Below are 17,624 nucleotides of genomic sequence, written 5' to 3'. Positions count from 1 at the left end.
AACCTGGGGATAGACAGGGCTACTGAGAGCATGGCAGAGCCGTGACTTTAGGTCAAAGATGCAGAGAGCCCATAGTGATCTTGATACTGCAGGGAGGGATCTGGGGGAGTAACTACCCCTATATCACCCTCCTCCTTCCCTCTGTTCTCCTAGTGGGGCTCCTCATGGATTGAGCATGAACAGAATCCAGAGATCAAGGGACCCTGGTGATGCCATCCCAGGGAAGAGGAGGCAGAGAGGGATAGAGAGACAGTCTAGAAGGTCCAGTGGAAGACACCTGATGTGTCCCTTAAGTTTACCTGGCATTTAGAGTTTACAAAAAAGTTCCAGACATCGTCCTCACAACAACCCTGTGAGGTAGGTAGGGCAATGATTATAATCCTATTTCACAGATGAGCACACTGAGGTTCAGAGAGGCAAAATAACTTGCCCAAGGTCATAGGATTCATCTTGAGATGTTAAGTTCAGGGACCATCTCTGAGAGGGTCCTTGTGGGAAGAAATGATTCTTCTGGCCATTCAGCTGCTGAAGAAAGCTTCTCAATCCAGAGTCTTGGGAATCCAGAATCTTGGGGAGCATTGGGAGTGCAGACCAGGTAACCCTGGGCTTCAGAAGACATCTGTACGGAGTGGGAGAGGCTGTTCCATGTCACTGATGAGGAGATTGGGCTCTTGGGACAGCACAGAGGGATTGCGTACCATTGAGGTCCCCACACTGCCCACAGTGACCTCCCTTTCCTCCTGCCGAAGGTGCCGGAGAATCTCCTGTGACAGGGAGAAGTTGCTTCCCTCTGCGGGTTCTGGAACAGGGATGGAGAAGGTGTGGATGAAGACCTCATATGTTCTCATTTTAACATACCCTGAGGACTGCTGGGCAGATCCTCCAAACCTTCTTCTCCTGCACATCCCGGCACCCCCTCCCCTTCACTAGACTCTGGGGCTAGAGTTTCATGGAATTCTAGAGCTAGAAGTGGTTTTAGAGATAACAGAATTCCACCTTCCCGGTTTTCAAGATGATGCACAGAGAGGGGCAGGGACCTGTCAAAGTCACACAGTGATGCAGTAGCAGAGCTGAGGCTGCAGCCCCGATGTCTTTGCTCCCGACCTGGGGCTCTTTTGCTTCTTCTGGCATCCCTAGATGAAGTGAGGTGCCCCTAGAACCCATCTCTTTACACTCCACCCAGGACAAATAGCTGAACACCTCAGAAAGCAGTTGAGTGCCCTAGGTGGAGAGGTAGGACCTCTCCCAGGGAGGAAGAATGCAGGGCTTGAATGCCTTGACCACTTGGGAAGGCCCAGGACCTGGTGCTGTCGTATCTATTTCTAACCCCTCAGGACACCTGACTCTTCCTGCCCTATAGCCTGTCAACCCCTCACCCTGGTAGACAATGAGGCGGCAGTTGTTCTGACACTCAGGGGTGTCTGCCAGGATGTCTTCAAGTATTCGGCAGAAGAGTTTGGCCTGCTCAAGCCGATCCTCCCGGCTAAAGCCAGCTCGGCCATCCTGTGACATGGCAAAAAGGGTCTGCAAGGGGGTGGCATACTCCAGAACACAGATGCCTGCCTGGAGGAGGTGAGAGGAATACAAGACTCAGCCAGGGCCCAGGCAGACAGACTCTGGACCCTAGTGCCACTACTGGGGCTCTCCCTCCCTCAGCCTGTAGAGATGGAGCACTGGGAGGAGGTTCCTGATAGGATCTATGCTGTCTGGTGGTCTTTGCTCCTAAAATCAGGATCAGGACTTTGCTAAATTTTTCCTTCACAGATCCTCCCCCTCAGACCCCAGGGCAAGGCCCATCAAGTCACCTGCTGTCAACTGCTCCAGCTGGAAACGAATTTGGGAGCTGGGCCCTGGGGTTCAACCTGTTCTTGGTTTCCCTCAATCTATGTGAAATCTTTCAGACATTCTCAGAACCTCATCTAGGACAGCTTTATGGTCAAGTGCATGGTATACTCAGGTTGAAATCATCCACTGTCTTGCTGGTTCTCTGAGTCTCAGTTTCCTTATCTGTAAAGTAGGGGTCATAACCATCCTTACCTCACAAGGTGGCAGTGAGGGTTACATGAGGCGGTCACATGAATAGCATCTGGTATGCAGTAAGTGCTAAATAAGGGTTACTTATCATTGTCACCATTCAGAGCTGAATCTTGGCACCAACTGGAGAAATTGAGGCTCAGAGAAAGGCAGTGAATTTTTATCAGTGCTTGGCCAGCGGTCAGAATTCTGGTGCTCTGGGCCTGACTCCTCCTTAGCAGCACCCACCTCACTGCACACTCACCTGTTGCCCGTTTTCCAGAAGCGCATAGACGCTGTTGGTGTAAACCCGGCCCTTGATGCCAGCACGGTCAGCGCTTTGCTGGGGCAGCTCATACAGGAAGCGAATGTTGGGGTCGGCCACACTCATGTCATCAGGCACTCCACAGTCCAGTGGGAAAAGGATGTGCAGCCGATGGCTCCCTGTGCCCCGTAGTATGTTGTTGTGCAGCTGATTGCAAGTGAGTACCCGGGCCGGGAGCCCTGGGGTGGAAAGGCCCGAGAGGTCATTCCTACTAACCCTGTCTGCCACCTGACCCGGGATAGAGACCAGGTCATTGGTCCCCTCAATGTGCGGGTTCAAGAGAACGAAGGGTCCAGTCCACTTGCATTGTGCAGGAACCAGGAGGGGCGGAGCATTCAGGAACCCTTTCCTTCTCTCCCTCCACCCCCACCACCTCTCTCTCGCCTCACTTGTCCTTTGTCCAGATTTCTGGGCCTGCCCCACTCCTTCCCACTACAGCTTTTAGGGCTTTGAGAGGCAGGAAGAGCCCTGGGAGGTTACATTGCCAGCATTTCCAGCTGCACGGAGTCTGGCCCTATCTCCAGACATGTTTCCTAGCAGAAGCCCTGGTGACAAGGGCAGATAGCAGTGAGATACGGGAGAACCATGGTCTGGGCCAGCAAGTCAGAAGAAATAAGACCTGACACATGGGCTCACAGTGGAGAGGTCAAGCGTCCAGGCTCTGGACAGACCTGGGTTCAAATCCTGTCTCCTCCTCTCACTAAGCCATGTGACTTTGGAGAAGTCTCTTCACCTCGCAGAACCACAATTTTCTTATCTCTAAAACAGGAATGTTGCAGGCGCCTGGGTGGCTCAGTCGGTTAAGTGTCCGACTTCGGCTCAGGTCATGATCTCACAGTTCGTGGGTTTGAGCCCCATATCAGGCTCTATGCTGACAGCTCGGAGCCTGGAGCCTGCTTCGGATTCTGTGTCTCCCTCTCTCTCTGCTCCTCCCCTGATCTCACTCTGTCACTGTGTCTCTCAAAAATAAATAAACATTAAAAAAATAAGATAAAATAAAACAGGGATGTTGGTTATTCGTTGCCCACAGGGTATGAATTAAAAGGCAAAATGCACATGAAGGACACAAAGCATGCAGTAAATATTCACTGGAAGAATTCATGGTTAATGAGGGAGAAGTCACTTTTCCCATGGTTAACAAGGGAGAAGGAGTATGGCTCTAAGTGCCATACTCCTTCCTGTAAATCAGACATAATAACATCCTTCATACCTACAGAATTGCTCTGGGAATCAAATGATTTGTTAGGAATAAAAAGTCTTTGAAAAATACAGCAAGTTCTAGAAACACAAGAGGTTTTATGTCTAATTGTATGTCTTAGAGACCTAGAGAGGGAGGCATAGAGAATGACTCACCTGGCAGGATCAGCCGCAGGTACCCAATGTAATACGACCATGCCAGCCCATGGGCCACGTTGAAATTCTTTTTTTCACAGACTGCAGAGACCTCAGCTGGGGCTAGGCCCTAGACAGCAGTACAGGGCAAGGAGGCCTCCATGAAGGGTAACTGGAGCCCTCCTCCTCAAGAAGATTTCCCAATCTGCTGTCAACTTACTTCCTTCTCTGCCATTGCCGGACCCACTGTTGCAGACATTATAGGCTCTACTCTAAGGACCAACCTCTAAACTAATCCCACTCCCAGTGCTGAGGTCAGAGTAGGTCATACTAGCTGCAGCCTCCATTCGGCTACACCCTTCACCTCTCTCTGTGTCTTACCTGGAGGTCCAGGAGGATGTTCAATGCCTGTGAGAGGCCCAGGAGGGCAAGCATCCAAGTGAAGGGCAGGTCTGTGCTGGGGAGGGTGCTGTAGAAATAACAGGACAGCAGCAGCAGGGCCCCACTGCGAACGGGGCTGCCCAGGCAAGCCTTCATAGCTCTCCAGTAGCTGCCCTGGTACCTGCAGGTGACAGTCAAGCCCCAGGCTCCAGCCCAGCTCAGCCAGAAAGATTCAAGGAGGGGCAGGGTCGGGGGTCAAGGGAGTGAGACACATTGGGTGCCCAGTCACCACGGGTAATAGAGTCACCTGGAATGGAGGTGACACAGCTCTTCAGTCAGATGGCAGACCCCCGTGAACAGCAGTCCCAGCTGCAGGGAGGCCAGGTGGAGCACCAGCCATCGGAGAGTATGGTCCGGGGACTCCCCCAGCCTCCAAAGGGCTGCCAGGCAGACTGCCAACAGGACCAAAGCCGCCTTCTGGGCCCCCATGCCCCTGGGCCTCGGGATGGATGGGTGCAGGCTAGTGCGGGGCATCTGTGGGCACCAAGAAACCCACTGTTGTTACCCTCTCACTCCCCTACCGCTTTGGGATAGCTTCCTTTCTCCCTGGTGCCCAGCCAGAGCCAGAAGCTGCTCTTTGAGAAGCCTCTAGGACAGGCCGGACATACAGCATCCCAGAGCTCCAGTCTAGGAGAGACTTATTGAAAACAGAGCAGGGAGACAAGTGCCTGTGCCCCCCCCACCCCCGGCAACACACACACCATACCCAACCCTGTGACACCACAGGAGTAATGAAGAAAGAAAGCAGCAACCGTCCCAGACCCAGACCTGAAAGTGTCCTGTGAGGTGCCACCCACCTAGAGACTGTTGGGGACCTGGACTTCCCTCTTTCCAAAATCCACCCCAGGGAAGACTTTAGTCAGCAAAGGTGACACCGCAGTTCAAGGGGTGCAGGCAGGGCAGCCAGAAGACTTCCACCCAGCTCTGGCTCTCGGGGGCCTCAGCCTCGGAGCCCTTGCTCCACTGTTCCTGATCCTACCTACCTTCTACCTCTGAAACCCTGGGCTGTTTCTGGAAGATGACAGGGAAAGAAAGCCTGGTGAAATGGCTCCCAGCGATAAAGGCCAGCCTTTCTGGGTACAGCCTGAAAACGAAACATTAAAAACCAATCATAACTTTTTCCACAGCGCTCCAGCCCTGGCGTCTTGCCAGACCACAGCTTAGGGGAGGAGGGTATTTCCGGCTACCCAGGGAAGGAGGAAGGGCCCCAATAAGCCATGCCCCAGTCTTGACATGGGGAGGCAAGCTTGCAAAGGCCCTTGTTCCATTGCCCTTTTCTACCCCCGAACCGAAGGTGTGCACAAACCCGTTACAGTCCCTCGTGGCCACAACCCTGACCACCTCGAGCCCTCATGATCAAACACCCTCTACTAACACCCAGGCAGGACTCCATGCGACCAGACCGACACTCCCAGACACACTACACCATGCTGCCCTGCCTGATTATTTTTATTCTGATTTCCAGATGCAGATCCTCTTTTTCTGAAGACTGTGATATCAGGAAGGAGGTGGGGAGAATGAACAGTTATTTCCCGTAATGACAGCCTTTCTAGTAAAGGGCTTTATGGCAGCAGAAAGCCCACAGGGGAGTGGAGTTTTGGCTCTCCACAGGAAGCAGCCACGCCTGTGACTTCTCAGAGAGAACCCTGCAATTCCAGCCAAAAAAGCAGTCAAGTGGAACCTCATCGACATCATCATCATCATAAGGTATTCACCATGCACCAGATATTATGCTAAGTGTTACATATATTATTTACTTAATCCACTGAGCAACCCTGTCAGGTAGGTATAATACTATTCCCCATTTTGCAGACGGGTAATCTGAGGCTCAGTGTGGTGAATTGCTTGCTCGGTGCCTTGATTTCATGAGAAGGGATAGAAGATTGACCAGGACCAAGTTTCATGCTTAAGATTTCCCCTGGGGTGGCAGAGGGAGTGTCTCAGGGCTGCTCTCTCGCAAACTGATAAGCTGATTTGATTTGAGGATGGCGCAGACCTCAGGAGTGGGACTGGGGGCCACCCACAGAGGGGCAGCAGTGTATTCCTGCCCAGGTCAGAGAGTCTGCGCCTGGACCCTTCCCCACATCGCAACCGGAAACAAGATGACACCCCACATTCATACATGACACTGGCCTCCCAGGAACAAGGAGGTTTCCCAAAAACTCTTGTTTGTGAAAATCACTTCCTACAAATGGAGGAATTCCTTAAACCTTCTCTTCCCTGTAAGTGGCTCACAAAGGGGCCCCGTGAGGTGAGCAAGGACTCAGCTGCTTCAAAACCAGAGAAAATGAAGGGTGCCCAGAAGAAGGCCTGAGCAGAGCCCTCCCAGAGCACAGCTTCACACCTGTCCCAAGAGTCAGCTGTGCCCAGCAACCTGTTCCCCCAGGCTGCCCAAGACCCACCCCTCCCAGGGGTCACCCGCCGCCAGCTCTGCGCCTCCACACCGGTCATCGCTTCCCCCGCAACTGTTCTTCATCCCACCCCTTCTGCTGGAGGAAGTTCCTCCATTTGATAGGCCAGGTTGGCACTATGCATCATAAGCCTTAAAAAACACGTGTGATTGTGGACGTAGCAATCCACTTCCAGGAACCCTTTGTCAAGGAATAATCAGACAAGTGCACAAAAATGCCCATTTTTTTCATATGTTCATAGCAGTGTTGTTTACATGGAGAAAAACTGAAAGTTATCTAAATGCCCAACAGTTGAGGACTCGTTAACTAAATTGTGATTCACCTTACAGTAGAAGGTTGGGCAGCCTCTAAAAATGATGATGTAATTTTGTATTTATTGACCCTGAAACAGGCTTATTATATATTTCTTACTGGAAAAAAGCAGCATACAGGACAGTTAATCGCATTTTAAGAAACTTACTTTGCATGACAAAAGGTGTGGAAGCACATAGTTCAAAATGCTAACCATGATTACTCTATACAGTAGGAATGTAGGTGATTTTTAGTGTATTTTTCCCTGTTTGCTCATTATGTTTACTTGGGTTTCTTTTCCCAATGTGGAACATGTATTGGTTGTTTCCTGCTTCGAGTATGCTTTAAAAGGAAAAAAATCCCAGCATTGCCTCAGGGCCTATGGGATAGGATTGCTGGAGAATATGTCAGGCCCGGTCCTGTTGTCGTGACATGCACAGCAGGGCAAGGCAGTGGGTCTTATGCAACTGCACCAGCAATTAACTACAGCTGCAGAGGGGGAGGGTGGGCTTCTGTTCTTTTTCTGAAGGGAACCTGGAATACTCAAATCTAGACTTCCAGGAAGAAATGCCATTTCAGCTGAGCTTGGAAGGAGCAAGGGAAGAGTGGTGGAGAGGAGTGCCGGTGAAGAGCATTCTGATAGAGCAGCTGGTGCGAAAGCCCTGGGGTGGGCAAGACTTTGGTCCATGGAAGAACAGAGAGATGGCTGGAGTAGCTGGAGCACGAGATCATGTTGGGGTTCTGAATTAGTTTCCTAGGGCTACTGTATCGAAGCACTATAAATGTGGTGGCTTAGAACAACAACAAAAGTTTTTTAAATTTTATTTATTTATTTTTTTATTTATTGAGAGAGAGAAAGAGAGGGTCTGAGCAGGGGAGGGACAGAGAGAGAGAGAGGGAGAGAGAGAATCCTAAGCAGGATTTACACTGTCAGCGCAGAGCCCGATGCAGGGCTCCATCACCCAAACCGTGAGATCTTGAACTGAGCTGAAATCAAGAGTTGGATGTTTAGTCAGCTGAGCCACCCAGGCACCCCCAAAAAACAGAAATTTGTTAAACAGAAATTTATTCACAGTTCTAGAAGCTGGAAGTGTGCAATGGCAGGGCCATGTTTCCTCTGAAGTCTCTAGATAAGGATCTTTTCTTGCCTCTGCCCCTTTCTGGTGCCCCACCCACCCACCCGCCGTCCGGGCATTCCTCGGTTTGCAGCTGCAACCGTTCAGTCTCTGCCTCTGTCACAGGGTGTTCTTCACCCGTGTGCCTCTGTCTTCACCTTGCATCTCCTCTTATAAGGACACCAGTCCTGTTGGATGGGGCCCACCCTGATGACTTCATCCTAACTTGATTACATCTGCAAGGACACTATCTTCCAGGTACTGGGAGGTTAAGACTTCAACATATCTTTTTGGAGGATACAATTCAACCCATAACAGGGTCAGTGGTGTAAGAAAGGGATGGGAGAATGGGTCTGTGACCAGGGCCTCGGGGCCTATGGTGTGTCACAACAGCTGTATGCATGGGATCTTCCTCACCACTTCCTCTGTTCTGACAGAGACCTCGAAGCTCTTCTGGGCTGACCATCTGGCATCCAAGGCGGAAGCCAAGGGTCAAAGCAGGGAAGTTAGGCCCAAGTTGCTGTCTGCCTGGCTCACAGGTTGCTGCCCTCAGGCCAGTGTTTTAGAGCGTAGCATTCTGCTCCACAGTCGCCCTTCTCTTAGGGCCTCCTCCTCACTTCCTGGTAGTTGCTTCTTCCCTCCAGACACTCCACAAGTGCTTGTCTGGGCCGGCACTATGTGTTTCTATTTCTAGCCCCGTTACAGTTCCCATGGACCTTGTCATCAGTGTTCCCGGGAGAGAAATAAACCCCTAAACACTCATTCAGGGGACCCTGAGCCTGGGACAGAGTGTGAGTGGGATTGGAAGGCCTCTGGCTTCTGAGGTTGCCCACACAATCCCTTTCATGTGGAAAGGTCCCGGAATCCTGCTCGGATAAGGACGACATGGGGTCATATGGTAACTCTATGTTTAACTTTTTAAGAACCAGCAGACGAGTTTCCAAAGCTGCTGGGCTATTTTGCATTCCCACCAGCAATGCATGAGGGTTCTAATTTCTCTACATTCTAGCCTATACTTGTTTCTTATCTATCTTTTTGATTATAGCCATCCTAGTAGGTGTGAAGTAGTATCTTGTTATGGTTTTGATTTACATTTCCCTGATGGCTAATGATGTTGAGCATCCTTTTATGCGTTTATTGCCATCGTATATCTTTTGCAAGAAATGTCTATTCATATCCTTTGCCCATTTTTAAAATTAGGTGGTTGGTCTTTTTATTATAATAATAATGTATTATTGTAATTATCATAAAAGTTATATATATATTCTAGATGCAAGTCCCTTTTCAGATATGTGCTTTGCAGAAATTTTCCCCTATTCTATGGGTTGTCTTTTCACTTTCTTTGCGGTGTCCTTATATCACAAAGCTATTAACTTTGATGAAATCTAAATATCTATCTTTTCTTTTGTCACTTGTCCCTTTGGTACTATATCTAAGAAGCCATTGCCTCATCAAGGTCACCAAGGTTCAAACCTATGAGCACCTGGGTAGCTCAGTTGGCTAAGCATATGGCTTCAGCTCGGGTCATGATCTCATGGTTTGTGAGTTCAAGCCCTGATTTGGGCTGTCAGCACAGAGCCCGCTTTGGATCCTCTGTTCCCTTCTCTCTCTGCCCCTTGCCCTGCCTCTCTTTCTCTCTCTGTCAAAAATAAATAAACATTAAGAAAAAATTTTTAAAAACAACAACAAAGATTCGAACCTATGTTTCCTTCTAAGAATTTAATAGTTTTGGCTCTTACATTTAGGTCTTTGGTCCATTTTGAATTTTTTGGATGTGGTTTGAGTGAGGGGGTCACAGTCATTCTTTTGCATGTAGATATCCAGTTGTCCCAGCACCATTTGTTGATAAGACTATCTTTCTCCATTGAATTGTTTTGGCACCACTGGCAAAAATCAATCGACCAGGAATGTGAGATTTTTTTTGTGAATTCTCAGTTCTTTTCCATCTATCTGGAAGGTCTATCCTTATGCCAGTTCATACCATCGTGATTACTATAGCTTTGTAGTAAGTTTTGAAATCAGGAAGTATGAATCCTCCAACTTTGATCTTCTTTTTCAAGGTTATTTTGGCTATTCTGGGACCCATAAGTTTCCATACGAATTTTAGGATCACCTTGTCAACTTCTGCAAGGATGCCAGCTGAAATTTTGACAAGGATTGCACTGAATCTATAGGTCAATTTGAGGAGTATTACCATCTCTTTTTTTTTTTTTTTTCTTAATGTTTGTGTTTATTTACTTAGAGAGACAGCATGCAGTGTTGGAGTAGGGGCAGAGAGAGAGGGGGAGAGAGAATCCCAAGCAGGCTCCAGACTGTCAGCGCAGAGTCTGATGCAGAGCTCAGTCTCTGAACCATGAGATCAGGACCTGAGCCAAAATCAAGCATTGAAAACTTAACCAGCTGGGCCCCCCAGGCACCCCTCTATTCTGTTTTTTCACTAAGGAACATATCATAGGCATATTTGTGGGTCAATAAAAATAAAGTCACATCATAATTTTTGGTGTGTGCCCAGTATTCTTTAGTATAGAATCATGAATCATGATTGAAGCAGCCACCTGTTATTGGGCCCTTAGATTCTTTAAAATTTTTCTCTAAGAAACTTTGCAATGAACATAAGGAGGTGCATCTTTGTGTGCTTTCTTTTCTGATTATTAGGAGCGATTCTCAGAAGTGGGATTGAGGGGTCAAAGATTATGTGTATTTTTCGAGCTTCTGATGGACAGTACCAAAAGGCTCACTACATGTAAGCTGTTTGCTTTAGAAGCAAAATAGAGAAAAATGAGCAAATAGGTAGCAACCCAAACTTTCAACACCACGGGATCAGTTAAAATAACAATGGTACATGCACAGAGCGGCAGAGTAAGCAGCTGCAACAAATAATGTACATTTGCTGACATGAGGGACACTTAGAGGATACTTGGAAGTCACAGAAATGGTTACAAATAGTTCATATTAAGTAAACTCTGGTGCCTCCACTCAATAAATACTCTATGGCTCTTTAAAAATTGAAGCAGTAGGGGCGCCTGGGTGGCGCAGTCGGTTAAGCGTCCGACTTCAGCCAGGTCACGATCTCGCGGTCCGTGAGTTCGAGCCCCGCGTCAGGCTCTGGGCTGATGGCTCGCAGCCTGGAGCCTGTTTCCGGTTCTGTGTCTCCCTCTCTCTCTGCCCCTCCCCCGTTCATGCTATGTCTCTCTCTGTCCCAAAAATAAATAAAAAACGTTGAAAAAAAAAAAATTAAAAAAAAAAAAATAAATAAATAAAAAAAAATAAAAATTGAAGCAGCTCCCTGAGGGGCTCAGTCTGTTAAGCATCTGACTTCAGCTCAGGTCATGATCCCACAGTTTGTGTGTGAGTTTGAGCCCCGCGTCGGGCTCTGTGCTGACAGCTCGCAGCCTGGAGCCTGCTTCGGATTCTGTATCTCCCTCTCTGCACCTCCCCAGCTCTCTCTCTCTCTCTCTCTCTCTTTCTCTCTCAAAAATAAAGAAACACTAAAAAAAAAAATTGAGGCCTCTCCTTATGAACTGATATGGAAATATCTGAGAGATTATAGTGAGGTGAAAGAGCACGCTGCAGAACAGTGAATGTGGAAACAACACGGTAGCTGTGCATATACATTTGTAAGAAGATGGTGAAGGTAGTAAACTTCAAGGAGGGCCACTGAGTGGGCACAAGTGAAAGAGGGAGGCTCACTTGCAGCTGCATATCATTATGTGCTTTTGTACCTTTTAAATTTTATATTGTGTGCATTATTACCTATTCAGACATTAAATAAAATAGCAGTAAACCACAATATTTGTATTATGATCCCATTTTTATTTTTTAAAGTAGATATGGATATTTGCATGAGAAAAACTCTGGTTGTAAATACAACATAATGTTCATAATGGTTACTTTGGAAGGAGATTTGGGGTACTTGGAGGTTTAAAGAGATATCCACAAATCTTTGATATTCCTCCCTTCAAAAGGTGGAGACTAATCCCCTCCCAAGCCTGGGACTAACTAGACCATAAGTCAATGTGGCTTCTTCTTTATTCTCTTTCTTGGATCACTTGTTCTGGGGACAGTCAGCCACCATGTCATAAGATACTCACGCAGCTATGGAGACGTCTGAGTTGTGAGCTTCAAGGCCTCCTACCAACAACCAGCAACATCTTGTCAGGTGCACAAATAGGCAACCTTGTAAGTGAAACCCCCAGCCCTGGTCAAGCCTTTAGATCATGGCAGCTCTGGCTGATATCCTGATTGCAATCTCATGAGAAATCCTGAGCCAGAACCACCCAATTAATCCACTCACTCCAAAATTCCTGAATCTGAGAAACCGTGAGATAATCAGTGTTTGTTGTTTGAAGCTACTAAGTTTGGAGGTAATTTGTTACACAACAATAAATACAATAATACAAGGTAATTTTCGATTTTCATTTTGTTTATTGTATTTAGAAATGTTGACTGAAATGAACACATATTGTTTGAGTAATCAAAACTGAGAAAGAAATGAGCCAGAGAACAATGGAAAAACAGCTAACAAAGAAAGAAAGAAAAAAAGAAAAAGAGAGAGAAAGAGGAAGAAAGAAAGAAAAGAGAAAGAAAGGAAGGAAGGAAGGAAGGAAGGAAGGAAGGAAGGAAGGAAGGAAGGAAGGAAGGAAGAAAAACAGCTCAGTCTGAAGTTCATTAACTCAGCTGCATGATCCTTACATGGGCACACTCTGGCCTTCTAGCAGTTTGAGTGAAGCATCCTAAGGGCTTTAAAGGACCTCAGGTACACTTCGACTTGCCATCAAAATGCTGCTGCCTCCCTGGCCTGTGTTCATGGGAATGTAGTATCTGCATCAAGGAAGGTGACCTTGTGGATCTCCCAGACCCCACATCAGATCAGAGCTGGGCATTAGACACCGGTTTCTAGAAGCTGTTGAAGGGCTGGAAGTTGTCTCATCCTTCTTTTGGGGGGCCCTTGTCTCCTAGCACCTTCCTCAGTTGTGCACTCCAACAAGACTGGGCCTTGTCAGTGTCCCAGACACTCCATGCTCTCCCTCCCTGCCTAGATGTCTCTTCCTGTCCCCTGCGCTGTGCACCAAGCCTCCCCCCTGACACTGCATGATGCTGCATTTCCCGGCAAGCAGACTAAGCTCAGGACATGAGCAAAACCCTCCCAATTGTTTCCCCCGAATTTTCTTTAAAACTTTGACATCTGAACAGCCATGAAGCTGTTCTCCTTTGCCTGACCACAGAGAGATATCTCCCCAGGAAGATTTCCCAGACCCCATGCCAGGTGAGGACCTTGCCTTCTGCTCTGTGTCAGTCCAGATCTTTCCTATTTGGCCTTGTGCATGTTTTATTGTTACTGCTCGTTCGGTTGCTGGTTTCTTGTACAGTCTGTAAGCCTTGGAGGGCAGCATCAACCTTGCTTATTCTCTGCTGTGGCCCCAAGGCCTGACGTAAGGTAAATGCTCTGCATGCAGTCATGAATGATAAACAAACAAATGAACTCAGGACACCTGAGCAATCTCTTCAACTGTCTGAAGGGCTGTAGAAGACAGAAAAGCCTTCCTCTTTGTAACCACAGAAGGCAGAACTAGGACAAATCCAAGTGAGTATCAAATTTTGGTTCTTTTTTTATTTTTTTTAACATTTGTTCAGTTTTGAGAGACAGAGAGAGACAGAGCATGAGTGGGAGAGGGGCAGAGGAGAGAGGGAGACACAGAATCTGAAGCAGGCTCCAGGTTCTGAGCTGTCAGCACAGAGCCCAACGCAGGGCTTGAACTCACAAACTGCGAGATCATGACCTGAAGTGAAGTCAGCCGCTTAACCGACTGAGCCACCCAGGTGCCCCTAATTTTGGTTCCAAATCAGGAAGAATCTTCTAATAATATAGGCTGCCTAGGAGGTGGTGAGCTGTGATCACCAAAAGGGTTTACAAGAAGCCTGGTGGGCTCTCTGTGAGGGATGGGCTACAGAGAGAATACTGGACAGAATGTGTGAGTTCCTACGATCCCAGACAAGCTGGGCTATTGAGGAAGTCATGAGGGTGTCTTTTGGTGGGGGACGGGCAAGGAGGTAAATTTGTTTTTTCCACTCAAAGAACTTGCTTGTGATGGAGACTGAGTACAGCTGGTCTGGTTCACCCATCCACATTTTCTCATCTCAACCCGTCTTTTCTCAGACCCATGAAAGGCTTGTGTGGCTGGCACTGGTGACACCTGGTGGCCATTTGGACTAGGAGAGAGGCAGTCCTACCACCGACATGTCCATCTGGTTCATGGATATATCTCAGGGTCTTCTACAATGCTTGGTACAGACGAGGCCCTCACGTTTGAGGGAGGAATGAATGAATGAATGAATGAATGAATATAGATGGTAAAGAGGAGGAAGAGATTGCCTGTATGGGTCTGGAGACCTAACCAGGAGGACCACCCAAAACAGCAGAAATCTGGACAATTGATCCACTCAGAGATATACAGACAGAAAGGCCTTTGCTCTATCTCCTTCCTCCCTCCTCTGTGCCTGTCCTGTGTCCTGGGGGCACATGTGAAGTGGGGGAAAAGGCTATTTGGGAGAAAAGGCTAAAAGACTAAAGTTAACCCAAAGCTGCTCCTGCATCTGAGCTTAATTTTGCTCTAGAGCTATGAATAGAGACCTCTGGGCTGGGTTAGAAGTGCCTGAGTCAGGCTCCTTTCAGAGAGAGGACATTGAGGCCCAGAGAGGGCAGGAACCAGCCTGAGGCCCTGCAACCGGACTATAGCAGGGCCAGGACCCCCAGCTTTAGTTCCTTAGGTCAAATCATGGCATTTGACCACCTAAGATAGAAACAGAGAAGAAAGGGGGGCGCCTGGGTGGCGCAGTCGGTTAAGCGTCCGACTTCAGCCAGGTCACGATCTCGCGGTCCGTGAGTTCGAGCCCCGCGTCAGGCTCTGGGCTGATGGCTCGGAGCCTGGAGCCTGTTTCCGATTCTGTGTCTCCCTCTCTCTCTGCCCCTCCCCCGTTCATGCTCTGTCTCTCTCTGTCCCAAAAATAAATAACGTTGAAAAAAAAATTTTTTAATAAATAAATAAATAAATAAATAAATAAAAAGAAACAGAGAAGAAAGGAACAGTTGGTGTGGAGCCTAGAGGAACAAGTACAAGTTCCTTAGCCTGGCAAGCAGGGCTTATCTGCCGTTGCTGACTCTCACACGCGCCTCCCCTTCCAAGGGAGGAGCTCTGCCACCACTGTCCCCCCCAAACCAGAGTGTATCCCCTTCTGACTCATTCAGAGCCCTCCTCTCAACTGCTCTGCTTTATACCCATCCCTTCAACTGTATAGATGGGCTTAACCTCCCTGAGCCTCAGTTTCCTAATCTGCAAAGGAATTGTTTAAGGTGTGAGAGACACTGCATGTCAAATGTTTGGCATGTGGTAAGCATTCCATAAGAATCATAGCTGCTATTACCGTTGCCGTTGTAATTAAGAACCAATTCCAGTCCTTCCCACAACCCCCAACTAGATGGAGACATCTTTGAGGACAGCAGTTAGAGTACCTTGACTCTGTACCCAGAGAAGACCCAGGACCCAGCAGTGGTCTGTGTTGGCTCTAGATGGCACCTGATGGCTGGTTTCCCTTAGTGCCTTCCCTACAGGCTGGGCAGGGGCTGACCCTGCTGTCTGAGGCTGCCTCTCTGGCTTTCATTCCTGAGGCTGTAGTGAATTATTGGTATGGAGTGGGCTTGGGATTTCACTGATGGGCCAAAAAAACAAAAGACAAAGTGCTGCCAGGGGTACAAAGATGCCATCCCCAGATGTTCTGGACAGTAAAGGGGGGGAACTCAAAACCCCCAGCAGATGAGGAAGGATAGGTCCATGGGGCCACAGAGAAGAAAGCTGATATACAGGCACAGGTTCTCCTTGGCTTCCTTGGGGCGTGTGTGTGCCCCTAAATGAGACCCCTCTGGGTAGTAGTGTGAGGGGAAATGGAAGGGCCCACTCCCCAATCACTCTCTCTTCTGCATCCTCAAGGCTGGTTTATTCTGGGTTGTTCTTTCTCACACCATCATCCCAGGTCCTAGGGTTGTCTTGAACAGGAGTATTCCCAGATATTCATTCATTCAATATTCAACCAGTATTTATTGAGTCCCTTCTCTGTGTCAGGCACCTTGCCATTGGAGCTTATGTTCTGGCTGGAGGAACAGACAAAGGAGCAGACAAACAAAAGTCCACTTCATAAGTGCTACTTTTTATGGGACACTTGTGTGGCTCAATCGGTTAAGTGTCTGATTCTTGATTTCAGCTCAGGTCATGATCTCAGACTTCATGAGATTGAGCCCCACTTTGGGCTCTGCACTGACAGTGCAGAGCCTACTTAGGATTCTTTCTCTCCCTCTCTCGGTCCCTCTCCCACTCGTCCTCCCCCCACCCACCCCCCAGCTCTCAAAAATAAATAAATAAACTTTAAAAAACCCTGCTGTTTTAGGAGTAAGCCCAGGGCCTGTAGAGGGCAGGAGAGATGTGACCTTTAAACTCAATCAGAAGGACATGGGGGAGGTATACTCTCTAGGCAGGGGGAACCCGTGTACAGGCCAGGGGGCAGAGACCTGGCATTTTTCAGAAGCTGCAAGAAGTGGGTCAACCAACGGAGACTTGTTAAACATGGGTGACACTTCCAGAAGTCTGATTTGGTGGGCCAGAGTCCGCCTGGTCAACAAGCTCCACTAGTGATTTCGATAAAGGTGGGACTGTGGCTCAACATGTGAGAAAGGCATTATGAAGGATGGGCTGGAGGTCACATAGCCATGCTGTGAAAAGCTGGTAGGTCAAATCGAGTTTCATCTTTATACTAAAGGAACAGGAAGGCCACTGAAGAGCGTTCATCCTGGGAACTAGAGAATCTTTACAAAGATCCGTCTGCAATGTGGAAAATGGGTGCAAGAGAGCTGGACTGCTGGCTGAGATGGCCTTCCAGCCTGGAGTGGATGTTGGCCTGAATCAAGAAAGAGGCAGTGGGGACAGCGAAGAGGCTGGATTTGGGAGAGGAGGTGGAACCGGAGCATCCACAGGACCCGATGATGCTTTGGCTGTGAGCTAAGGGAAGGTAAGCAGCCAGAGGACAAGGGAATGGGTGAGAGAACCCAAAATTAGGTAAGGCAAGTTGGAGGAATGTGAGGAAGGGAGGAAGGGATCCAATGTGGAATCTGAGGGGTCTGAGAGGGGCAGGCCACGGTGGGCGTGCCTGCTGCCTGAGGACGTACAGGATAGGGGTGGGGAAGGTACGGCACATCGGGGACCCCCAGCGCCCCACACTCGGGTGCGCGCTGAGTCCCCAGTTAGACAGAGGTCAGACGGGCCCAGACTGCAGCTAGGTTCATACCCTTCCTCTATCCATTTGGTCTCCTCCTCCGGCTTCTACCATTCCCGGCATGCCTCGGGGGCGGTGACTTCATGGGGCGCGGGTGCCAAGGCCCCGGCCTCCGCTAGGTGGCACTGCTCCCGTCAGTCCTCGGCCCCGCCTGCCGCGCTCTGTTCTCCGGGAGGATCGGGAGGACCCGCCCGGCTCTGCCTCCGCCTCCGCCTCCGCCTCCGCCTCCGCCTCCGCCTCCGCCTCCGCCTCCGCCTCCGCCTCCGCCTCCGCCTCCCGCTCCGGCACAGCTTGGGCGACAGGTCTGGCCCTGTCCTGCCGGAACGGTCAGCCTCGGAGCCAGGGCCATTGGCTGGCTGGCTCTGGACCATCCTC

General features: G+C 49.0%; 1 protein-coding gene across 2 annotated transcripts; it reads right to left on the bottom strand.

The window, feature by feature from the left end:
• Nucleotides 1-262: 262 nt before the first annotated feature.
• On the bottom strand, nt 263-5,519 carry STING1 (stimulator of interferon response cGAMP interactor 1). Of its 2 annotated transcripts, none has more exons than XM_058735100.1 (7): nt 5,487-5,519; nt 5,095-5,195; nt 4,052-4,232; nt 3,692-3,800; nt 2,279-2,517; nt 1,377-1,563; nt 263-799 (listed from the first exon to the last, which is right to left on the bottom strand). In XM_058735100.1, exons 1-7 carry the CDS (start codon nt 5,502-5,504, stop codon nt 609-611), a joined length of 1,026 nt encoding a protein of 341 aa, XP_058591083.1. In that variant the 5' UTR covers nt 5,505-5,519; the 3' UTR covers nt 263-608. The 2 variants fall into 2 exon arrangements, with proteins under 2 accessions (XP_058591083.1, XP_058591077.1); XM_058735094.1 differs by lacking the exon at nt 5,487-5,519 and adding an exon at nt 4,359-4,585 and having other exon boundaries at nt 5,095-5,213.
• Between the last annotated feature and the right edge of the window lie 12,105 nt (nt 5,520-17,624).

Source organism: Neofelis nebulosa, chromosome 1 (genome assembly GCF_028018385.1).
Source record: "Neofelis nebulosa isolate mNeoNeb1 chromosome 1, mNeoNeb1.pri, whole genome shotgun sequence".
NCBI classification, from domain to species: Eukaryota; Metazoa; Chordata; class Mammalia; order Carnivora; family Felidae; genus Neofelis; species Neofelis nebulosa.
This window is presented reverse-complemented; position numbering and strand designations above follow the sequence as displayed.